At 42.5% G+C, this 26295-nt stretch overlaps 1 protein-coding gene across 4 annotated transcripts in view; it reads right to left on the minus strand.

The window, feature by feature from the left end:
• The window catches only part of clip1a (CAP-GLY domain containing linker protein 1a), a 53121-nt gene extending 33802 nt beyond the window's left edge, over positions 1–19319 (minus strand). For 3 of the 4 annotated variants that reach the window (XM_039013048.1, XM_039013046.1, XM_039013045.1), the window contains exons 1-3: positions 19191–19308; positions 3990–4272; positions 819–1339 (exon numbers count right to left, since the gene is read on the minus strand). In XM_039013048.1, the coding sequence (XP_038868976.1) occupies positions 819–1339; positions 3990–4080 (612 nt within the window). In that variant the 5' untranslated portion in view covers positions 4081–4272; positions 19191–19308. Of the gene's footprint in view, positions 1–818; positions 1340–3989; positions 4273–19190 lie in introns of all 4 variants that reach the window. The other variant, XM_039013047.1, reaches the window with a different exon arrangement.
• Between the last annotated feature and the right edge of the window lie 6976 nt (positions 19320–26295).

Raw genomic sequence — 26295 nt, forward strand, 5'->3', positions numbered from 1 at the left:
GTAGGTGGAGTTCTCTACCTTTACACAAATGAAACTGTTAAAAATGGGAACACTTTGCCATCCTGGCACTAGAGCTGCTGAATCAAGTGCACCTAGCAACAACAGCGCAAAACAAATTAAGAAAATAGCAACGGAACGCTTTATCCTTCGTTTTTTTACAGAAACGTTTGGTGATCAACTAGTAATGCCTTGGGAGATCGACCAGTATCGCGATCTACCGGTTTTTGACCACTGCTCTAAAGGGAGAAGTGAGGAATACTGTGGTGAGAAAAGCACCCTCCCTTCCTCTGAGCGTGGGTGACACTTCCTCTTAAAACAATGTGTTACACAGCCCGAGGCTGACGGAGAGAGAGAAAGAGGGGCCTTGGACAACACACTCAGGACGGAAGGTGCTCATACGAGGACAGAGCTTGGCTGTGAACAGAGGGACTATACACAGAAACTGAGCTCACTGAGGAGTGTTAGAACGGATGTTCTCATTGGTCAATGAGAAGTTGGGAAGGAGGTGGGAGGAGGTTGTGTTCCACAGACACATTCCTGAGAGATTACCATGGTGAGAGGGAGGAGTGGTCAGTCGTGTGACTCTGAGACCAGCCTGTATTTACAGCATTTGTGGTCACACAAGGGGCAAGAGGAGGGGGTGGGGATGGGGATGGAGCGGGGGCTTAGCCCTCTCTAACCTGGAACAGGGGTAGGAGGCGAGGAGGAACATTTGAGACAAACTTGCATAAATGGACGAGCAGGCAGGTGCTTCAGGATAAAAGCTACCTGATCCAAAATAACAGCTTCATTCAAAGTGTAAATGAACTAAGCCTTACCAAAACACGGTCTCCATTCTTCAGCTCCCTCTCCCCCTTCTTGACCGAGCTGGTGTCTGAGAGGTTGGAGATGGACTCGCTGTTTGTGCGTGCCAGGTTGGAGGCTGGAGTGACTGGCGTTACAGTTGAGGCTTTTTTGACAGAGGGGGTGTGAGAGGCCAGGCTGGCGGTGGAGGGGGTGGGCGACCCAGCCCGGGACGGAGGTGCTGTCTGAGTCCCGTTGGCCTCGCCCTCTGTGTAGGACAGCTTGGAGGGACGGGTGAATATCCCTTTCATGGCCTCGCACTGGAAATAGCGCACCCCTGCCACCGAACCATCGTTCTTCCCAATGGGCTCATCCAACACTATGCCGGCCCACTGTCCTGGTGCAAACTGAGCCTCCCCCAGGAACTGCACCACGCCAGGTTTGTTCCCATTCACCCACACTCGCTCCCCAACCTGGAAGTTCTCCCCGCCATCTTGTGTCCCAGCTGCACCGCTACCTGGAGTGGACTTGTCGGCTGCAGCTACTTTGGATCCGGCTGCATGGAAACAGGTGGAAATCATCCAATTACTGCCAGTGTGCCAACTCCACTAAAGTTGGTCCATGGCGAGCTGAGCTAACAGGGCTAACATGAAGGAGTTAGCTCACAGAACATGACACCTTTACCCTGCTATTCAATAGTTCCAAGAGTGAAATATGTTACGTACAGTGCCTACAGAAAGTTCACACCCCTTGACCTTTTCCACATTTTGTTATTAGCCTGCATTTATCATGTATTCATTTGAAATTGTGTCACTGGCCTTCACACAATAGCCCATAATGTCAAAGTGGAATTATGTTAGACATTTTTACAAATTCATTAAAAATGAAAAGCTGAAATGTCAAGTCAATAAGTATTCAACCCCTTTGTTATGGCAAGCCTAAATAAGTTCAGGAGTAAAACATTGCTTACAAGTCACATAAGTTGCATGGACTCACTCTGTGTGCAATAATAGTGTTTAACATTTTTTTGACTACCTCATCTCTGTACCCCACACATACAGATAATTGGAAGGTCCCTCAGTTGAGCAGTGAATTTCAAGCACAGATTCAACCACAAAGACCAGGGGAGGTTTTCCAATAACTCGCAAAGGGCACTTATTGGAAGAGTGTTAAAAATAAATAAATCAGACATTGAATATTCCTTTGAGCATGGTGAAGTTATTAATTACACTTTGGATGGTGTATTAATACACCCAGTCACTACAAAGATACAGTTGTCCTTCCTAACTCAGTTGCTGGAGAGGAAGGAAACCGCTCAGGGATTTAACCATGAGTCCAATGGTAACTAAAACAGTTAGAGTTTAATGGCTGTGATAGGAGAAAACGGAGGACGGTTCAACAACATTGTAGTTACTCCACAACACTAACCTAAATGACAGAGTGAAAAAGAAGCCTGTACAGATGAAAAATATTCCAAAGCATGCATCTTTTTTACAATAAGGCATTAAAGCAAAACTGCAAAATATTAGGCAAAGAAATGAACTTCATGTACTAAATACAAAGCGTTATGTTTGGCGCAAATCCACCAACATCACCGAGTACCACTCTTCATATTTTCAAGCAGGGTGGTGGCTGCATCATGTTATGGGTTATGCTGTTCATCTGCAAGGACTAGGGAGTGTTATTGGATAAAAATAAACGGAATAGAGCTAAGCATAGGCAAAATCCTTATGGAAAACCTGGTTCAGTCTGTTTTCCAACAGACACTGGGAGACAAATTCAACTTTCAGCAGGACAATCACCAAAAACACAAGGCCAAATATACACTGGAGTTGCTTACCAAGACGACATTGAATGTTCCTGAGTGGCCTAGTTACAGTTTTGACTTAAAGATGCTACACACAGGATTTCTTAGAATAATTGCATTGTTATTTCAGAAAATGTCCATAATATATCTGGCGCAAATAGTGGAATGATGGTGTTTCACAGTATTACTTACCCGTCAGTGTTGTAATTGGCTGTGAAATTCGCCTATTGATTTCTCCCACCGGAGTGGCATCTGTTGTCAAACTGGGAAAGCTGTTCTGACTTTGTGGACGTGTTATCTAGTGGAAATCGTAATTTCCTGGTTGTTAAAATTCTACACTGTTTATGTGAGAAAACATGCACTAATAGTGTAGGGAATCATTGTACCATCAAAATCGTTGTGGAAAGATCTTTTTAATTACAAAAAATAATATTTCTAACAGCTTTTTGAAGCTGGTGGACCAAAAGAAAAGTTACTTTCGGTTTTGGTCCACCAGCTTCAAACCGCTGTAAAAATGAAAAACTATATATTTTTTGGACGGCTTTAAAATCTATGGCCAGACTTGAAAATGGCTGTTTAGCAATGATCAACAACCAACTTGACAAAGATTGAAGAATTAAAAAATAATAATAATATGCTAAATGTTGTACAAGCCAGGTGTGCAACGCTCTTAGAGACTTACCATTAAGACTCACAGCTGTAATTGCTCCCAAGGTGATTCTAACATGTATTGACTCGTGTGAATACTTACGTAAATTATGTACAAAAAACATGGGTGAGAAATATTCAGGCTGTAACACAACAAAATGTGGAATAAGTCAAGGGGTATGAATACTTTCTGAAGGCACTCTACAGTCAACATTTGATCAGGCCCAATAATTAAGGTTGCCTGATTTTCTACATATAAATAAACTGGCTCATATGTTAACAGCCGAGCAATGCACAAAGAAATAGTTGATTGGATGACATTTACACGAGGCCAAACTTCAGTCGCATTTTCACATGACCTGACTGTCAATGTTTTGAAACAAAATACCAGCACAGGGATCACATTTTACACAGCAAGCCTGCTGTGTCTAAAGCCTCTAGTGAACTCAATTCAACAAATTTCTCCTACTTAAAAATATAGTTAATCCACCATATTGGAGAGATTTTGGGGGTAAATACTATAGCCTACGGAATCAAAATGGCCAGTGACCGATCAGCATGTCTACATCAAATCTAGTCAAGCCGCATCAGCAGATCCAGACTGATGAAGCAGTAAAGCCCATTTTATTGCAACCTTAAGCTGATTGATTACATCAAAGTCAGAGGTTAGGTGCTGTAGCTACCACAGCCCTAATGAGAAGCAGCAAGGACAGGAGAACTGCTGGTGCTAAGGGGGACGAGGACCTCTTACCAGTGGAGGGGGTGGTCTTGGTGGCTGGCGCCCCCGTTGACCTACCCATCTTGCTGGGCGCTTTGAGCCCGCTGGGCTTGGTTGTGCTCATGTTTCCTCTCTGTGTGCTGTGAAATCTACAGGGCCTTTCTGTCCGTCAGTGGGCGCCGGCTGACCCCAAATCATTGACGTAGTTGTGCTCAGACTTTGAGATGACAAAGTCACAGCACCAAAATAAATCAAACAAAAATAAAAATGTAGGAAAAGGGGTGAGGGAGAAAAAGATGCCCCTCAAAAAAGGACCCTGTTAAGAGAGAGGAAGACAAATTAGTGCAACAAACAGCTTTGTATAGTATGCATTTGCTTTAGCCTAGTTTTTTCATATTATTTACTTTGAATAGAAGACTACTAATGATAATATCCTGAAGGGAACAGGATTTTCACAGAATAACCAGATATTTCAGTCTTCACTTAAATGGTAATTAGGAGGGAGGGTTGTTTCACTGGTCCAATTTTTCCTTTGTGGACATGACTATTCAAACACTGGCGTCTTATATTGATTTGTTCACTTGGTATAATTGGTTCCACCTCAACATCATGGGTGGCACTGACAAAGCTTATTGTTTACAACAGATTAATGGTGAGCATAGATGGGCTGAATGCCTTTGACATTCAAATTATCTTGTGTTCTTATGACAACAAGCAGTCCTCCCCCGACTGACTCATCACAGTGAGTCCTATACTAAAAATACTCTGTCACAAGCCAGGCCACATTCAATTGTCTCTGTGTGTGCATGTATTTGTCACCACCATACAGAAACAAACTCTCGCTTTCCCTTTCTCTCCCTCACACACGCAAAGTTGATCAGTCTTCGATATCAACGAACCTAGTACCATTCAGAAACACAGGCAGGGAATTCTTAACGAAAGACCTGCGCATAAATACATTTCAACCCCAGACATGAAGACTCGAAGGCCCGCATGTCAGAGTACAATCATTTTGTTTTGCTCAATAACATGTCGTTCTACCCTCCCTGCTTTAATAAGCAGTTCTATTTAATAACATGTTTCCAAATTCGGGGCGGCAGGTAGCCTAGTGGTTAGAGTGTTGGGCCAGTAACCGTTTGCCAGGGTTTACCAATCAATCAGGCCTAGCCTATAGCTCTGTCCTCATCAAAAACAAGTCAAGAGTCTTGGGCCCTCCCTCTTCACCATAAACCGTAGAGCCAGCTCGTGTGAAGCTACAAACTCTAGGTAGAGAGGGAGGGATTAGTAAACAAACAGAAAAGGATTAAAGTGTTAAGCAGCCCTCCTACAGGACAGACTACTAGATTAGCTAATAGCTAAATATGCTACAAGGGTCTAGCCTACCTGTTATTACCAGACTGACAAAATGGTGGCCTTAGCATAATCCGGCAACATTTGTGTTGTCCTTCAAAGACTTCTCAATAAGGTTACCTGTTAATATTAATGTTTGAGAAATAGCATTAATAAATGTAGTAACTAAGGGAGCCTTAGGCCAAGGAGTGGCAACATATGCGTTCTACTGTTAGCTAGCAATGTAGGTAGACTGAATTTTATTGACAGTCTTTGCTCTGACTTGCAGCATGTTAGGGACTCCCAAGTGTTGAAATAATGCATGTGGTTGAGAGAGCCCAGAGCAGCAGGTGAACAGCAAGGCCTTCACATCAAGTTACCACCTTACCCCTGGAGGTCAACCACACTCTACTGTTGCTATGGCAACACAAACTATTTATTTATTTATTTTTTTAAATTTGATTTATTTCACATTTATTTAACCAGGTAGGCTAGTTGAGAACAATAACTAATTCTTCTCATTTACAACTTTGACCTGGCCAAGATAAAGCAAAGCATTGCGACACAGACAACACAGAGTTACATATGGAATAAGCAAGCATACAGTCAATAACACTATAGAAAAAAAAGAGTCTATATACAGTGTGTGCAAATGGCGTGAGAAGGTAGGCAATAAATATGTCATAGTAGCAAAATAATTACAATTTAGCAGATAACACTGGAGTGATAAATTAGCAAATGATGATGTGCAAGTAGAGATACTGGTGTGCAAAAGAGTAGAAAAGTAAATAAAAACAATATGGGGATGAAGTAGGTCGATTGGGTGGGCTATTTACAGCTGCAGCGATCAGTTAGCTGCTCAGATAGCTGATGTTTAAAGTTGGTGAGGGAAATATAAGTCTCCAGCTTCAGCGATTTTTGCAATTCGTTCTGCTGGAGCGCATACTACGGGTGGGTGTTGTTATCGTGACCAGTGAGCTGAGATAAGGCGGAGCTTTACCTAGCATAGATTTATAGATGACCTGGAGCCAGTGGGTCTGGCGACGAATATGTAGTGAGGGCCAGCCGACTAGAGCATACAGTTCGCAGTGGTGGGTGGTATGAGGGGCTTTGGTAACAAAACGGATGGCACTGTGATACTCTACTCAGCAAACTGGATGTAGTCTATTGGAAGCTATTTTGTAGATGACATCGCCAAAGTCGAGGATCTGCAGTTTTACTTGGGTAAGTTTGGCGGCGTGAGTGAAAGAGGCTTTGTTGCGAAATAGAAAGCCGATTCTAGATTTCATTTTGTGTTGGAGATGCTTAATTTGAGTCTGGAAGGAGAGTTTGCAGTCTAGCCAGATACCTAGGTATTTGTAGTTGTCCACATATTCTAGGTCAGAACCATCCAGGGTAGTGATGCTAGACGGGCGGGCGGGTGCCGGCAGCGAACGGTTGAAAAGCATGCATTTGGTTTTACTAGCATTTAAGAGCAGTTGGAGGCCACGGAAGGAGTGTTGTATGGGTATTGAAGCTCGTTTGGAGGTTAGTTACAGTGTCCAAAGAAGGGCAAGATGTATACAGAATGGTGTCGTCCCTTGTAGCGGTGGATCAGGGAATCACCAGCAGCAAGAGCGACATCGTTGATATATACAGAGAAAAGAGTCGGCCCGAGAATTGAACCCTGTGGTACCCCCATAGAGACTGCCAGAGGTCCGGACAACAGGCCCTCCGATTTGACACACTGAACTCTGAGAAGTAGTTGGTGAACCAGGCAAGGCAGTCATTTGAGAAACCAAGGCTATTGAGTCTGCCGATAAGAATACGGTGATTGACAGAGTCGAAAGCCTTGGCCAGGTCAATGAAGATGGCTGAACAGTACTGTCTTTTATCGATGGCGGTTATGATATCGTTTAGTACCTTGAGCGTGGCTGATGTGCACCCGTGACCAGCTCGGAAACAGGATTGCACAGCGGAGAAGGTACGGTGGGATTCGAAATGGTCAGTGATCTGTTTATTAACTTGGCGTTCAAAGACTTTACAAGGGCAGGATGCATATAGGTCTCTAACAGTTTGGGTCTAGAGTGTCACCCCCTTTGAAGAGGGGGATGACCGCGGTAGCTTTCCAATCTTTAGGGATCTCGGACGATACGAAAGAGAGGTTGAACAGACTGGTAATAGGGGTTGCAACAATGGCGGCAGATAGTATTAGAAAGAGAGGGTCCAGATTGTCTAGCCCAGCTGATTTGTACAGGTCCAGGTTTTGCAGCTCTTTCAGAACATCTGCTATCTGGATTTGGGTGAAGGAGAAGCTGGGGAGGCAGCAGGTAGCTGTGGAGGGGGGGGGGGGGGGGGGGGGGCAGAGCTGTTGGCCAGGGTTGCGGTAGCCAGGAGGAAAGCATGGCCAGCCATAGAGAAAGGCTTATTGAAATTCTCGATTATCATGGATTTATCGGTGGTGACCGTGTTACCTAGCCTCAGTGCAGTGGGCAGCTGGGAGGAGGTGCTCTTGTTCGCCATGGACTTTAGTGTACCAAAACTTTTTGGAATTAGAGCTACAGGATGCAAATATTTGTTTGAAAAAGCTAGCCTTTGCTTTCCTGACTGACTGCGTGTATTGGTTCCTGACTTCCCTGAACAGTTGCATATCACTGGGACTATTCGATGCTATTGCAGTCCGCAACAGGATGTTTTTGTGCTGGTCAAGGGCAGTCAGGTCTGGAGTGAACCAAGGGCTATATCTGTTCTTAGTTCTACATTTTTTGAAAGGGGCATGCGGGATGAGGTCAATATCCTTCCAGGATACCCGGGCAAGGAGCGTTTGACAGTGATGAGGGGTGGTCGTTTGATCGCGGACCCATAGCGGATGCAGGCAATGATTGCTGAAATCCTGATTGAAAACAGCAGAGGTGTATTTGGAGGGCAAGTTGGTCAGGATAATATCTATGAGGGTGCCCATGTTTACGGATTTAGGGTTGTACCTGGTGGGTTCCTTTATGATTTGTGTGAGATTGAGGGCATCTAGCTTAGATTGTAGGACTGCCGGGGTGTTAAGCATATCACAGTTTAGGTCACCTAACAGAACGAACTCTGAAGATAGATGATGGGCAATCAATTCACATATGGTGTCCAGGGCATAGCTGGGAGCTGAGGGGGGTCTATAACAGGCGGCAACAGTGAGAGACTTATTTCTGGAAAGATTGATTTTAAAAATGAGAAGTTCGAACTGTTTTGGCATAGACCTGGAAAGTATGACAGAACTTTGCAGGCCATCTCTGCAGTAGATTGCAACTCCTCCCCCTTTGGCAGTTCTATCTTGACGGAAAATGTTGTAGTTGGGGATGGAAATGTCCGAATTTTTGGTGGCCTGTCTAAGCCAGGATTCAGACACGGCAAGGACATCAGGGTTGGCGGAGTGTGCTAAAGCAGTGAGTAAAACAAACTTAGGGAGGAGGCTTCTGATGTTAACATGCATGAAACCAAGTCTTTTTCGATGACAGAAGTCAACAAATGAGTGCATGGCGACACACAGGGCCTGGGTTATGCAATACTGTATAGAGGAATGTTCTGAAAGTTGAACAGCTTCAGTTTTACATCTGGCCAACTGTTTAGGCAGGGGTGAAGTAACATCTGTAATGGAATAGGCTAGTTCAACTTCATACGTCCAGTCCCCTCACTACGCTGCCAGCAAAAATAAGTATTATTACATTCCAGCTATTGACAGAGAGGTCTCCCTGCTCTGAGTGAGAGCACCTAACAGTATCAAGATGCCCTGGAATACGGAAAACTGATAACTAAAGAAATTCTAAATGGATCTTGCTGCTAAGTCACAGACACATACCTTCCATTTCTCTGAAGACCTAAGCGCTATGTTAAATAAAACAAACTAGATCTCTCTAACGCACATCTACCTGAACGCAAAAAGGGGTTTCTCAACAGCACAGAATAAAGGGTGGGTCAGCAGCATTGACCCAATTTACATGCCGCACTCCAGTTCTCCCCCTCTGTGGCTGAATGACATCAATTAGTGCCTTGAGGTCAGGACCACGACCAAAGGCCCTCGAGGAAAAAGCACAGAAATGATTGATATCTTCATGGCAGTGAATCATCAGAGGATACAGAGTAGAGTAGAGGGTATCCATTGACATGCCTGTTCTATTTACGATAAATTCACTCTTCTCACTAATGGTGTACTCTATAAAAAAATAGAAGATAGCCGATTACAACAAATGTCCAGAACTATATTTCCAAAGCTGACTTAAACAAAAACAACCCCACAAAAAAATAGGACTATGCCTCCTCCATTGCTTCACAAACGTCATCTGTTGATTCCATGGCATTGTTTAGAGAAAGGCTAAAGTCAACTTGGGGAAGAGAGCGGGCTTTCCCAAATAGACCAGCAATTTCTAGACTTGAAACCGGAGCCTTACATCTATAATTATAAACTATGGACAGCTTTCAGTTTAGCACTGGTGTAGTCAGCTGAAAATGATCATCCAATTATGCAGAAGGAGATGTTTCCCACTGGTAAAGCTAATCCTTTGCTCCGGACTCTCACTTTAATCTCTATTCAGGAAGACAGCCAAATACCAATGTTCTGTCAATGCAGGTTTTGGGCAATTCACTTATCCTTACAAACCCAAATGCCCATCACTGTCATGCACTGCACTACAGCTGTAGGCTAGCCTACTTCTGTTAACACTACAGTGATGAATGTGCACAATGACATGGTATTTTGGGAAAGTAACCATATCAACATCTTAAACTATGTTACTAGTCAGGATATTTTCCTAAAAATAATTCCCATCCACGTTAGAGATGGAAATTTCGTTCAATTTTATTGCCGACTAACTGACCCTTATTAACAGGTCAACAAACGGTTAAATTGTTTCCAAACAGTAGAATGACATGACCAACAGAAAATACTATTAGAGATCTGTATGTAAGGATGAGATGCTTATGTTTCCGCCCTAACAATGGGAGTCGGCCCAAGGCGGGAAGGCAGGCGACAAGACTAGGCCCAAAATAAACCCATAGAAACATATTGGGCTTATTTTGGACAGATTTTGGCGAGAGTGAAACCACTTGCTTTTGTCTCTTCCTCTCTTATACTATGCATGCATACAAGGACCGGACATTTCTCATTAAGAGCTTAAGGGAAACGTGTAGCAATAGCACGCCTATCATCTGACAGCCTATTATTAAACACTCCTGTAATCAAGCAGATAATAAAACATAATTTTCAAACATTTGCCAAAATGCAATTTGTGGAAAACACAGTTCTAAACCTAATGCGAGCGGTTGTGATAGATGAACATTTCCGTTAGAAATTTAGAAAGAGGGGGAATCTAATAGCAACAACTATGATGGATTGCTAATATGACTAGGATTGTGCATTTGGCTTCTGGACAACAAAAGAGAGTTGATATGAAAAACACTAGAACGGGGGAGAAATGCTGGTTAATGGCATGAGGAAGTCTTTATAAAATAAATTGCCTCCACATTTCTACGGATGGATTTTTGCAAGGCTACTTTGAAGCAAGGTAAGACATGCCTCATTATTTGTAAAGTAAACTTTCCGGTTTCAATTATACTGCCTCAAGCTCACATTGCAAAGTGGTGGGTGACTTGCTGATAGTCAACGGTAGGCAGGCTATGGCCTATACACCCGAAATGCGAATGGGAGGTGCGCTTTAATTACGAATTGAGATTGAGAAATAATTCCACAAAATAATGCAAATTACCCATAGAACGATAAGCATGACCGGACATATGTATTTTCAGCAGCTAACTGAGTAACACCCCTATTATTTGAATGTAATTTGACTTGTTTCAATTTAACAAACTTACTTTCAGACCAGGATAATTTCCTTTAGCTGTTGGACCCACTTCCTGTAGTGTGCAGACATTAATTATTTTGGTGTCTAATTACATGTTTCCTATGGCTCTGGGTTCATGCCACCTACAAAATGTAAAGCACTAATGACTCATTTGCACTATGAACTCAACATTACAGTTCCACCAGTGCATGCTGTAAATTTAGGAGAAATAAAATCCGATAGCTTGCTGCCATCCTTCAATATTATTGCTAAATAGTTTTTTAACAAAGCACGCACTGTAAAAGGAAATATAACCTTGCTGCTCTGTTGGGATACATGAAATGGGTGGGGACTGCCTATTTATAATTAATTTAGTGTGTTACCATTACCTTTTTTTATTTAGCTAATTTCTCTTACTTAAAAGCTTTGCATTGTTGGGAAAGGGCTTGTAAATAAGCATCACAGTAAAGTCTACACCTGTTGTATTCAGCGCATGTGACAAATACAATTTTAATTTGACTGGTCGAGGATGTGTTCTGTAAAACAGATTTAGTTCTGAAACCGATTTGAGGGCCCAAACCATGGAGATAATCAACTTTCATGTACGATTACTTGTGGCAGCAGCTTATCCACAGCATATCTGGTTTAGCTAAGCCATGCAGAGTAGGGAAGCTTCGCTCAGACAGACTGTATAGCTCTCTGAACGCAGGGAAAAGGCCTTTCATTCTTCACTGTGCAATATACTTTTGCTGACGTCAGTAGTGCAAAAAGCCTCACTAAATGACATCTCTCATTTGCAATGTATTGTATCCTACACTTCCCTCTGACTCCCCCTTTCTTTTCCCCATTCCTTTCATTAAGGGCAAATAAAGTAATTCACTCTCAGCTAGTTGGAAGCACTTGGAAAATAGGAGAGAGTCGACTTGTCTAAGGGCATAAATAAGTACCACTTGGTACTACAGACTTTGGTTTTGGAAGGTTAAAGAATTTGGCTATTTGAAGGTGAAAATAATAACGTTCGAGGGGACATTTTAAATCCAAGGACAAGATCAAACTAGAAATAAAACAATTCCCGAAATTGGTTTGGTTTCTAGCTTGAATGGTTCCTCGAGTTACTATTACTGTTGGTGGGTTAGTCTATGATGCTAATTTATGCAAATGTCAATAGTTTTACATTTATAGACTTGAAAATGATAGTTTTAATGTTTGCAGCTGAGATGGTAAAAGATCAGTAGCATTTAAAATGGTCTACCACTTTTTATGGTTGGCATTATGCCAATTTACGCAAATTCAAATTGAGTATATTTTAAAGGATCATTTGAAGTTAGGATAGCTTGAATGTTTTAAAGTTGGTCTTGTAGCTTAATTGGCTGAGGAGCAGGACCATTTTCAATAGCTACCACTGTATTCCTATGGTTCTCATTCAAACCCATGTTATTTATGCACATTTAAAATTGTTATAATTCAAAAAGTATAAATACTATCAACAAGCTGTATGCAAGACATCGAAGTTGAGTCAGTCTGCACATTTCAACATTGGTTTGGAGTTGATAGCTTACACGGTTCAAGAAGTAGCATCTAGAACTTTTAAAATGTTACCATTCAAGTCTATAGCCACTGAAATGCATAGAATTTTATGCAAATATGGTTGTAGAACAAAAAGTTAAGTATAAAAAATATTTCTCAAGCAACCTGCAGAAAGCCAGTCTACAAGTTTTAAATTTGTTTTCGTGTTGATAGCTTAAGCGCTAGAGTGAGGGGAATAATTAATATGTAAGAGCGCTAGAGTGGTCTTGTTTTCAGCAAGCACACTAAATACACTGCTCAAAAAAATGAAGGGAACACTTACACAACACAATGTAACTCCAAGTCAATCACACTTCTGTGAAATCAAACTGTCCACTTAGGAAGCAACACTGATTGACAATAAATTTCACATGCTGTTGTGCAAATGGAATAGACGAAAGGTGGAAATTATAGGCAATTAGCAAGACACCCCCAATAAAGGAGTGGTTCTGCAGGTGGTAACCACAGACCACTTCTCAGTTCCTATGCTTCCTGGCTGATGTTTTGGTCACTTTTGAATGCTGGCGGTGCTTTCACTCTAGTGGTAGCATGAGACGGAGTCTACAACCCACACAAGTGGCTCAGGTAGTGCAGCTCATCCAGGATGGCACATCAATGCGAGCTGTGGCAAGAAGGTTTGCTGTGTCTGTCAGCGTAGTGTCCAGAGCATGGAGACGCTACCAGGAGACAGGCCAGTACATCAGGAGACGTGGAGGAGGCCGTAGGAGGGCAACAACCCAGCAGCAGGACCGCTACCTCCGCCTTTGTGCAAGGAGGAGCACTGCCAGAGCCCTGCAAAATGACCTCCAGCAGGCCACAAATGTGCATGTGTCTGCTCAAACGGTCAGAAACAGACTCCATGAGGGTGGTATGAGGGCCCGACGTCCACAGGTGGGGGTTGTGCTTACAGCCCAACACCGTGCAGGACGTTTGGCATTTGCCAGAGAACGTTCTGCTGCCTGCAACATCCTCCAGCATGACCGGTTTAGCGGTGGGTCAGTCATGGTGTGGGGTGGCATTTCTTTGTGGGGCCGCACAGCCCTCCATGTGCTCGCCAGAGGTAGCCTGACTGCCATTAGGTACCGAGATGAGATCCTCAGACCCCTTGTGAGACCATATGCTGGTGCGGTTGGCCCTGGGTTCTTTCTAATGCAAGACAATGCTAGACCTCATGTGGCTGGAGTGTGTCAGCAGTTCCTGCAAGAGGAAGGCATTGATGCTATGGACTGGCCCGCCCGTTCCCCAGACCTGAATCCAATTGAGCACATCATGTCTCGCTCCACCAACGCCACGTTGCACCACAGACTGTCCAGGAGTTGGCGGATGCTTTAGTCCAGGTCTGGGAGGAGATCCCTCAGGAGACCATCCGCCACCTCATCAGGAGCATGCCCAGGCGTTGTAGGGAGGTCATAGTGTGGTTAGTGTGGTTTTCCACTTTAATTTTGAGTGTGACTCCAAATCCAGACCTCCATGGGTTGATAAATTTGATTTCCATTGATAATTTTTGTGTGATTTTGTTGTCAGCACATTCAACTATGTAAAGAAAAAAGTATTTAATAAGAATATTTCATTCATTCAGATCTAGGATGTGTTATTTTAGTGTTCCCTTTATTTTTTTGAGCAGTGTATATATAAATACATTAAAAAAATAAAAATAATCGGCCGATTAATCGTTATCGGCTTTTTTTGTCCTCCAATAATCGGTATCGGCGTTGAAAAATCATAATCGGTCGACCTCTATTATCTAGTCTAAATATGACATGACTCCACCAATTGTAACCTTCTGCATCTTTTTCAAAGAGGTACTTATATTTTGAAGGCAAACCACAAATTCCACTATTGCGCCTAATCGTGGCTAGCCTCACAACACATAACCCGGTCTGCGGTCTGGTCGAGTGTCACTAGCCAGACGAAGCTAGCTGGCTGCTTATAACGTTAGCTTGGGCAACAGGGTTAAGTAGCTGGCTAGCTATTTATTTTCATGAACAGAAGTTCAATTTCAATAGGCGAACAACAAGTGGCTACCTTCCTAATACTTACTCACAAGGATTCCTAAATCATTGCTAAGAAAAATGAAAATGACTGCAGTTTCTACTGGTAATTTCTTTAAGGCTGGTTGTATCGATGCTAGCTAGGTACCAAGCTAAATCTAGCTACCCCAGAAGTTGCGGTCAAACAAATAATGCTTTATTACCAACGCAGAATTGTAAACATTGTTCGTGGCCGGTGTTTGCAGACTTTTTTGTACAGCTTTGACAGTGCTGATAGTAGTGCTACGCTTGGCTTGCAAGTGCAAATTCAGAACACACAACATTCTATAATAACTGTTATTTGACGTGTCAAATTAAGAGCTTATTTAACACGCAATTGTGTTATTTGACGTGTGTCTATTTGACACGCAAAGACCCAAACGGCGTTCCATAGTATGTCGTGAAGCTAATAGCAGTGCCGCTATTACTGTGCAACTCCGGTAGGGCAACATGTGTACATGTGCTCGACCAGTCAGCAAAAGCCAACATCACCCACAACAGAGAACGGTTGATTGTCAAGGGCAATGAATTCCATTATCTTGACGTTAATGGATTTCGCCTTTGAGTTGTCTCGCTTAAATTCTTATTCTTTCAAATGACTACTCGACTTGTTGACTGCTTGATCCACACAAAAGACATTGTGGGCTTGGTTAGGAATGCTGTGTTGCACGTGTAGCGCAAAGTTTTACGTGGCGTCATTACATCATGTACCTACATTATATAGGTATGCACGTCAGCTTTGACATCGGTTTTGCACATTGGCGTTAAACTAGACATCGGGCCTGAAGACTGATCACACTCTACACAGCCGATATGAGTAAGACCTTTAAACAGGTCAACATTCACAAGGCCGCAGGGCCAGACGGATTACCAGGACATGTACTGCGAGCATGCACTGACCAACTGGCAAGTGCCCTCACTGACATGTTCAACCTCTCCCTGTCCGAGTCTGTAATACCAACATGTTTCAGGCAGACCACCATAGTGCCTGTGCCCAAAAACACTAAGGTAACCTGCCAAAATGACTACCGACGCGTAGCACTCACGTCTGTAGCCATGAAGTGCTTTGAAAGGCTGGTCATGGCTCACATCAATACCATTACCCCAGAAACCCTAGACCCACTCCAATTTGCATACACCCCCAACAAATCCACAGATGACGCAATCTCTATTGGTTGAGAGCTTCAAATTCCTTGGTGTCCACATCACCAACAAACTAACATGGTCCAAGCACACCAAGACAGTTGTGAAGAGGGCACGACAAAACCTATTCCCCCTCAGGAGACTGAATAGATTTGGCATGTGTCCTCAGATTCTCAAAAGGTTCTACAGCTGCATCATCGAGAGCATCCTGACTGGTTGCATCACTGCCTGGTATGGCAACTGATCGGCCTCCGACCGCAAGGTACTACAGAGGGTAGTGCGAACGGCCCAGTACATCACTGGGACCAAGCTTCCTGCCATCCAGGACCTCTATACCAGGCAGTGTCAGAGGAAGGCCCTAAAAATTGTCAAAGACTCCAGCCACCCTAGTCATAGACTGTTCTCTGCTACCGCATGGGAAGCGGTACCGCATGGGAAGCGGTACCGCCAAGTCTAGGTCCAAGAGGCTTCTAAACAGCTTCTACCCCGAAGCCATAAGACTCCTGAACACCTAATCAAATGGCTACCCAGCCTATTTGCATTGCCCCCCCTTTTACACCGCTGCTACTCTCTGTTGTTATCATCTATGCATAATCACTTTAATAACTCTACCGTCATACACATATTACCTCAACTGTACAGGTACTCCCCTGTATATAGTCTCGCTATTGTTATTTTACTGCTGCTATTTAATTACTTGTTACTTTTATTTCTTATTCTTATCCGTATTTTTTTTAAACTGCATTGTTGGTTATGGGCTCGTAAGTAAGCATTTCACTGTAAGGTGTTGTAGTTGGTGCATGTGACTAATAAAATTTGATACCGATCTTGGCATTTTTAGCTAATATCGACCAATTCCGATATGTTCACCGATATATTGTGCATCCCTAACCCTAATACTTAACAAACATGAAGCTGTGGGAAATCAAGGTGCAGAAAAAATGAATGGTTAACAATGAGTGGTTAACAATGGCATGCTGCAAAAGAGATTCAGGGACATGCTGGGACACTCAGCCCTCTCAGCATGGGACTCAAGGCTCATGGTCTAAAAGACATCTCCTGAATATCACTTCACTAGTCTCAACTTGTGCACCAGCCAGTGGGCAGGTTTAGCCTATAGAAAAGTCTTGGCACCACATATCTTTTAGAGCCTGCCCTGGCAAGTGGCTTTAAATCACAAACAATGACAGGAGCTGAGCTGTGTGCCCTTTGCACTCTCATTGGTTGTCTTGGCGATTTGCCTAATCATAAAGGTCTACTATGCCCCTGTTTGGCAGCACTCAAGTCTCCCTCATCACTTACCAGTATTTGTACACTACATCTGCAGAAAGTGTGATCACATCACACATTCAAAACAAACACTCCCGCTGCCCCCTCACATATTAAGTGCACTAAAGACATGTTCCAGTTCTTCTCTTTGGAGGAAACATCTGCTGGGGTCATTATATAGCCCCCCTAGCACTGGTAGCAGGCAGTGCAACAAAAAGCCAGGGTCTTTCCGCCCCCAATACCTCCCCACTCATAGCCTCTGATTGTCCAACACTAACACAAGCAGCCTTGTTCAGCACTCGTCTCCTAGAGCTTGAGTTGAGTTATGCCTAATGCCCCCCAAAACGTCAAAGTTTAGTTTTAATAGCTTGGTTGACAGATTTGTGAAATAATCATTACAGTTTCGTTTTACCTCCAACACTGAATTTACTTGAAAAACTTAGCAAGGAGAAAATAGCCTAAACTTTAAGACATTAAAACACAAGCATTGTTGTCTAGCCTACTTGTCCTAACAAATACTTGTATTTTTGATAGGGAGAGCAGGTATAGAAGAGACAACTGACCTTCAGAGAATGGACAATTTGCTAACTGACACTTCATACACATCAACACATTAACAGCCACACAGCTCAGTTTAGGATAGCCTCAATTCGGATTCATCATCAAAAGATTAACTATAGGCTAACTGTTTGTAGTGTCTGGAAGCTTGTGTAGTGGTTTGTTGTGTTTGATGATATGGGTTTGCTGTAAATCAGTGGAGATGGTTGTCAAACACCAGACGCAATGTCCTTGATATCATTCAATAATAATTTCTTATTTGCCCACTTCTTCTGTTACACATCTTACTCTAGCAATTCAAATGAGCCATCAGAGCAGGGCCCGGCACAGGACACAAGAGAATGGTAGGTTAAATCATCCTTGGTGCCCCTGCTTCCTTTACAGGGAGAAGCAAAACTTCTTGTTAGTGGAGTTGGATCTGTGCATAAAAAGGGTGCAGACACCTAAGCCCGAAGTTCTGTTTTGCTGAAATGTAGAAATTATGAGGCCAAAAACTATGCCGATTGTTCATGATCAAATGTTAACCCAACAGGTTAACTGTTTAACCACTACTGAATCATTTCTATTGAGCATGAGCAGTGTCAAACACACTGAAACCAACTCAAGGTCACAGTTTACACATAGCTAAATCACAGAATAGATTACCTTGACCCGAGTTTAGGTAAAAACTATAAAGTGAATTCAGTCACTAACATGTTAGGATATTTGGCAAGAGACAACCACTTATGAAAGGTATCTAGCAGAGCCAATTACTAAATATAATTTCCTTTAAGTTAGCGAGCAAGCTGACAGACATAGGGTTTGTTGAGTTTGCCGTGTTCTTCATGGGACAGGCAAAGGTGAACATATTTATGATTGACCAGTCGAAAGGTTCCCTGGGAGATTCCTACTGACGTATTGCATTCCATTGATGTTTACAGTGTGGTCGATGAGGTGGCACATCTGGATATCATGACAGTAGCTGCGAATGGAGCTACTGTATAAAACTAACTTAAAGAAAAGTCGATTGGGTTAACAAACTCATGTCTAGTTGAAACAATCCAAATGTGTTAAACACTAACTGGTCGGTGTCGCGGACTTCGCTAGCCAGTAGCCATATGGTTCATACTATTTGAGCTTTCCGAAGCCACAGAAACATAGCACACTGACAAGGTCTTGTTGCTCGTATAGGAAAGCTAGCTAACGTCGAGGGAATTCCACAGGTCCGAACGTCGACTCGTACCACAATGTCGCCCCTGAATGACATGTCTTGAAAACTAGCGGTTGGGATCGCTTGTGATCTTTTATTTAAAATATAATCTCCAAGTCAAACCATGTTAAAAATGTGAGATCAGTATCTAGCCTTAAGGCCCAGACAGGTAGTGGCTGGCTAAACGCGGTATATACTAGCAGCTAGCTAGCGTTACGTGAGCTAAATTGGCGCTTAGTAACTGTTTCTCCGTGGGTTGTGGGCTCCCTGCCTTGACTGAGGGCCCGCAGGGCTACCTATAAAGCAAACGTGAGATAGCCGGGTTCAAGCCTTTTCAACCAATCCTTACCTGTAACACTCTCGTATGAATTGTTCTTTGACGAACAGCTAGAAACAATCCCAAACAGGCACAACCCTCTTTCGAGTTGTCTTCCCAACCGAAGCCTTGTGTTCCGACGGACTCGCGTTCACGAGGTGCTGATTGAGCGAAGCAATGACGTAAAATGGTCTCGCCCCTATAGACTAGAGGGGGAAAAAATAACTAAACTAGTCTAAAACCCAAATTAAAAAATAAACTACCACAATTATAATATTAACACAAAAGTCATAAAATGCATTTGCTAAAAAAAATCTACTAAACTTGAATTATGTCTGTCAAACTTATATTCAGGATAAAGATAATTGTATTACTTTCAATTAGAAACTATTTGCTCAGATTTGTATCTTTCAGCATGCAATTTCTGTAAAAGATTAAGAATAAAGATTGCTTCAATACAGACAAAAGGTTGCCACCCGGGTACGGTTGTTCCTTTCCCTGTACCTGTTAACCGAACAGATTTTGAAACCGTGTGTCGGCTTTGTGGAACTTGCTTATTTTTACCATTCAAATTTTGGTAAATTCAAATACGGTACTGACATGATTTGAATGGTGAGATTAGGAGTTGGGCGGGAAATTGGAAAGCATCCAAACACACTATACAGATCAATCATTATATTAAAGTGAGGTTAAAGGAGGCTGTATTCGAAAAGCATACGTATTAGAGCAGGGCAGTTAATTAAAGTCACGAAATAGGACAGACAACGCTTCAGACCAACAGTCAATTTCCATCCAGCAGCAGCATGACACCACCCGAAACATCAGCCCTCCAAATGGTTTATAATCTTGAACACGTATTTAGATTTAATAACAAAAACACGAGAAATTAATTTACCGAAGCCTTACTGTGTACTTTTAAATGGACTTCCAATGGCAAAACAACTACGGTGACAAACAGTCCGATTTGGAATAACGAAAACAAACCATTGCATTGTAAAACGTTGGTCCATCTCTTGTGACACTTCTCTAGAGACATGATGGTCTATCACTTCTTAGTCTTGTAGGAAGCTGCTATAGACTACCCAGTGCTAACAGTCAGTATCTGGATAACGTGTGAAATGCTTGATATATATTTTCTGGGTGATTTAAATATTGACTGGCTTTCATCAAGCTGCCCACTCAAGAAAAAGCTTCAAACTGTAACCAATGCCTGCAATTTGGTTCAGGTTATCATTCAACCTACCAGGGTAGTTACAAACAGCACAGGAATGAAATCATCATGTATTGATCACATCTTTACTAATGCTGCAGAAATTTTCTTTGAAACAGTATCCAAATCAATCGGATGTAGTGATCACAATATAGTAGCCATATCTAGGAAATCTAAAGTTACAAAGGCTGGGCCTAATATAGTGTATAAGAGGTCATACAAATAAGTTTTGTAGTGATTCCTATGTTGTTGATGTAAAGAATATGTTGGCCTACGGTCTGTAATGAACAACCAGACCCTGTACTTGACACATTTTTGAATTTGCTTATTCCATTTACTAATAACCATGCACACATTCAGAAATGGGTGAATGACCCATTTCTTAATGACAGTGAAAACTGTTAAATCCCTGTGGCTAGATGAGAAATTGAAAAATTGTATGCTTGAGAGTTGAGGCAAAAATAATTGCAAATAAAGTGCATTGGGAAAGCATTCAGACCTCTTGACTTTCTCCACATTGTTACGTTACAGCCTTATTCTAAGATTTATTCAATCGTTTTTTCCCCCTCATCAAAGAACACACAATAACCATAATGACTAAGCAAAAACAGGTTTAGAAATACTTACACATTTAAAAAAATATATATATATCACATTTACATAAGTATTCAGACCTTTTATTCAGTACTTTGTTGAAGCAACTTTGGCAGTGATTTCAGCTTTGTGTCTCTTGGGTATGATGCTGCAAGCTTAGCACATCTGCATTTGGGGAGTTTCTCCCATTCAACTATGCAGATCCTCTCAAGCTCTGTCAGGTTGGATGGGGAGCGTCGCTGAAAAACATCCCCACAGCATAATACTGCCACCACCATGCTTCACCGTAGGGATGGTGTAGGTCTCCTCCAGACGTGACGCTTGGCATTCAGGCCAAAGAGTTCTATCTTGGTTTCATCAAACCAGATCATCTTGTTTCTCATGGTCTGGAAGTCCTTTAGGTGCCTTTTGGCAAACTCCAAGCGGGCTGTCATGTGCCTTTTACTGAGGAGTGGCTTTCCGTCTGGCCACTCCACCATAAAGGCCTGATTGGTGGAGTGCTGAAGAGATGGTTGGGCAAACATTCCAGAAGGACATATCCACAGAGGAACTCTGGAGCTTTGTCAGAGTGATCATCGGGTTCTTGGTCACCTCCCTGACCAAGGCCCTGCTCCCCCGATGGTTCAGTTTGGCCGGGCGGCCAGCTCTAGGAAGAGTCTTGGTGGTTCCAAACTTCTTCCAATTAAGAATGATGGAGGCCACTGTGTTCTTGGGGACCTTTAATGCTACAGAAATGTTTTGGTACCCTTCCCCAGATCTGTGCCTCGACACGCCCTGACTCGGATTGCGTCAATTCCTTCAACCTCATGGCTTGGTTTTTGCTCTTACATGCACTGTCAACTGTGGGACCTTATATAGACAGGTGTGTGCCTTTCCAAATCATGTACAATCAATTGAATTTACCACAGGTGGACTCCAATCAAGTTGTAGAAACATCTCAAGGATGATCAATGGAAACATGATGCACCTGAGCTCAATTTCAAGTCTCATAGCAAAGGGTCTGAATACTTATGTAAATAAAGGTATCGTTTTTTTTTTTTTATTACATTTGCAAAAATGTCTAAAAATTTGTTTTCAGTTTGTCATTATGGGGTATTGTGTGTAGATTGAGGAAAATGTTTTATCTAATCCATTTTAGAATAAAGCTGTAATGTAACGAAATTTGGAAAAAGTCAAGGAGTCTGAATACTTTCCGAATGCAATGTATGTCTGGCTGCACAACCGATTGGCAAACGTACTGCAACTTGAGAAATCGTGTGACTAAACAATAAAAATAAACTATACTATCAAACAAAGATAAATGATAAAAATAATGATAGTAAAAAGCATTGGAGCACCTTAATTACATTTTGGGTAAAAAGGCAAACTCAGCTCCATCATTCATTGAATCAGATGGCTCATTCATCACAAAACCCTCTGATATTGCCAATTACTTTAATGATTTTTTCTTTGGCGAGATTAGCAAATTCAGGCATGACATGTCAGCATCAAAACACTGACACTACATATCCAAGTATAACTGATCAACTTATGAAAGATAAGCATTGTAATTTAAAATTCTGTAAAGTGGAGTGTGAAAGAGGCGATTTTTTTTTTTTCTATCAACAATGACAAGCCACCGGGGTCTGATAACTTGGATGGAAAATTAATAGCGGACAATATAAGATAATAGCGGACGGCCTCCCGGGTGGCGCAGTGGTCTAAGGCACTGCATCGCAGTGCTAGCTGTGCCCCCAGAGACTCTGGGTTCGAGCCCAGGCTCTGTCGCAGCCGGCCATAACCGGGAGGTCCATGGGGCGATGCACAATTGGCCTAGCGTCGTCCGGATTAGGGAGGGTTTGGCCGGTAGGGATATCCTTGTCTCATCGCGCACTAGCGACTCCTGTGGCGGGCCGGGCGCAGTGCACGCTGACCAGGTTGCTAGGTGTACAGTGTTTCCTCCGACACATTGGTGCGGCTGGCTTCCGGGTTGGATGCGCGCTGTGTTAAGAAGCAGTGCGGCTTGGTTAGGTTGTGTTTCGGAGGACGCATGGCTCTCTCCCGAGCCCGTACGGGAGTTGTAGCGATGAGACAAGACAGTAACTACTAACAATTGGATACCACGAAATTGGGGAGAAAAAGGGGGTAAAAAAAAAACAACTGAAAACTTGAGCGTGCATAACTATTCACCCCCCCAAAGTCAATACTTTGTAGAGCCACCTTTTGCAGCAATTACAGCTGCAAATCTCTTGGGATATGTCTCTATAAGCTTGGCGCATCTAGCCACTGGGATTTTTGCCCATTCTTCAAGGCAAACTGCTCCAGCTCCTTCAAGTTGGATGGGTTCTGCTGATGTACAGCAATCTTTAAGTCATACCACAGATTCTCAATTGGATTGAGGTTTGGGCATTGACTAGGCCATTCTAAGACATTTAAATGTTTCCCCTTAAACCACTCGAGTGTTGCTTTAGCAGTATGCTTATGGTCATTGTCCTGCTGGAAGGTGAACCTCCGTCCCAGTCTCAAATCTCTGGAAGACAAACAGATTTCCATCAATAATTTCCCTGTATTTAGCGCCATCCACCATTCCTTAAATTCTTACCAGTTTCCCAGTCCCTGCCAATGAAAAACATCCCCACAGCATGATGATGCCACCACCACGCTTCACTGTGGGGATGGTGTTCTCGGGGTGCTGAGAGGTGTTGGGTTTGCGCCAGACATAGCATTTTCCTTGATGTCCAAAAAGCGCAATTTTAGTCTCATCTGACCAGAGTACCTTCTTCCATATATTTGGGGAGTCTACCACATGCCTTTTGGTAGAACACCAAACGTGTTTGCTTATTTTTTTCTTTAAGCAATGGCTTTTTTTCTAGCCACTCTTCCATAAAGCCCAGCTCGGTGGTGTACGGCTTAAAGTGGTCCTATGGACAGACACTCCAATCTCCACTGTGGAGCTTTGCAGCTCCTTCAGGGTTATCTTTGGTCTCTTTGTTGCCTCCGATTAATGCCCTCTTTGCCTGCTCCGTGAGCTTGGTGGGCAGGCCCTTTCTTGGCAGGTTTGTTGTGGTGCCATATTCTTTCAATTTTTTAAATAATGGATTTAAATGGTTCTCCTTGGGATGTTCAAAGTTCCTGATATTTTTTTATAACCCAACCCTGACCTGTACTTCTCCACAACTTTGTCCCTGACCTGTTTGGAGAGCTCCTTGGTCTTCATGGTGCCACTTGCTTGGTGGTGCCCCTTGCTTAATGGTGTTGCAGACTCTGGGGCCTTTCAGAACAGGTGTATATGTACTGAGATCATGTGACACTTAGATTGCACACAAGTGGACTTTGTTTAACAAATTATTTGACTTCTGAAGGTAATTGGTTGCACCAGATCTTATTTAGGCGCTTCATAGCAAAGGGGTGAATACATATGCACGCACCAGTTTTCTTTTTGAGAATCTTTCAAAACAAGTTATTTTTTTAATTTCACTTCACCAATTTGGACTATTTTGTGTATGTCCATTATATGAAATCCAAATAAAAATCCATTTAAATCACACGTTGTAATGCAACAAAATAGGAAAAACACCAAGGGAGATTAATACTTTTGCAAGGCACTGTACCTGTCTAACATAAGTGTTGTTTTTTTTTTTTTTAAATTGAAGCTTCTCCAACATAATACAGGTAGAATCAGGAATTCCCCAGGGCAGCTGTCTAGGCCCCTTACTTTTTTTTCTTCTTTTCAATCTTTACTAATGACATTCCACAGGCTTTGCTTCTACATCTACATTGCTTGCTGTTTGGGGTTTTAGGCTGGGTTTCTGTACCTACTGATGTAAAATGGGCTTTATAAATACATTTGATTTATTGATGTATGCGGATGACTCAACACTATACACGTCAGCTACTTTAGCGAGTGAAATCACTGCAACACTGCAGTTAGTTTCAGAATGGGTGGCAAGGAATAAGTAAGTCCTAAATCTAAAAAACTAAAAGCATTGCATTTGCAACAAATCATTCACCAAACCATAAACCGCAACTAAATCTTGTAATAAATAATGTGGAATTTGAGCAAGTTGAGGTGACTAAACTGCTTGGAGTAACCCTGGATTGTAAACTGTCATGGTCAAAACAACAGTAGCTAAGATGGGGAGACGTCTGTCCATAATAAAGCACTGCTCTGCCTTTTAACAACACTATCAACAAGGCAGGGACTACAGGCCCTGATTTTGTCGCACCTGGACTACTGTTCAGTCGTGTGGCCAGGTGCCAGAAAGAGGGACCTCGGAAAATTACAATTGGCTCAGAACAGGGTAGCACGATTGGCCCTTAAGTACAGAGGGAGCAAACATTCATAATATGCATGTAAATCTCTCATGGCTCAAAGTGGAGGAGACTTCATCACTACTTGTTTTTGTAAGAAGTGTTGACATGCTGAATGCACTAAGATGTCTGTTTAAACTACTAGCACACAGCACAGACACCCATGCATACCCCACAAGACATGCCACCAAGGGTCTCTTCACAATCCCAAAGTCAAGAACAGACTATGGGAGGCGCACAGTACTACATAGTAGAGGTCGACCGATTAATCGGAATGGCAGATTAAATCGGGGCCGATTTCAATTATTATTATTATTTTTTTTACACCTTTATTTAAACTAGGCAAGTCAGTTAAGAACACATTCTTATTTTCAATAACGGCCTAGGAACGGCAGAACAACAGATTTATAACCTTGTTAGCTCGGGGGATCCAATCTTGCATTGATTACATTGCACTCCACGAGGAGCCTGCCTGTTAGCGAATGCAGTAAGCTAAGGTAAGTTGCTAGCTAGCATTAAACTTATCTTATAAAAACAATCAATCAATGACTGTCATTGCTCCAATGTGTACTTAACCATAAACATCAATGCCTTTCTTAAAATCAATACACAAGTATATATTTTTAAACCTGCATATTTAGCTAAAAGAAATCCAGGTTAGCAGGCAATATTAACCAGGTGAAATTGTGTCATTTCTCTTGCGTTCATTGCACGCAGAGTCAGGGTATATGCAACAGTTTGGGCCGCCTCGCTCTTTGCGAACTAATTTGCCAGAACTTTACGTAATAAGGTCTGTGTTTCGTGCAGGCTTAAACCGCCTCGACGTTTTGATACCCGTGTAAATCTCACTAGGATAAGGTAACGTTTGTCAACATATTTTCATAAATCCACTCTACAATTTTTTTTATCTTCGCTTATATTTAGCCAATATTGATCAGTTACCTTGTCCTATGGATATCTGGATATCACAGTTATAAAATTGGCACGGTGATGTAAGCCTACACGAAACACAGACCTTATTTTAAGTGAATCTAAAAATATCCT

This window comes from Salvelinus namaycush, chromosome 18 (assembly GCF_016432855.1).
Source record: "Salvelinus namaycush isolate Seneca chromosome 18, SaNama_1.0, whole genome shotgun sequence".
NCBI lineage: Eukaryota > Metazoa > Chordata > Actinopteri > Salmoniformes > Salmonidae > Salvelinus > Salvelinus namaycush.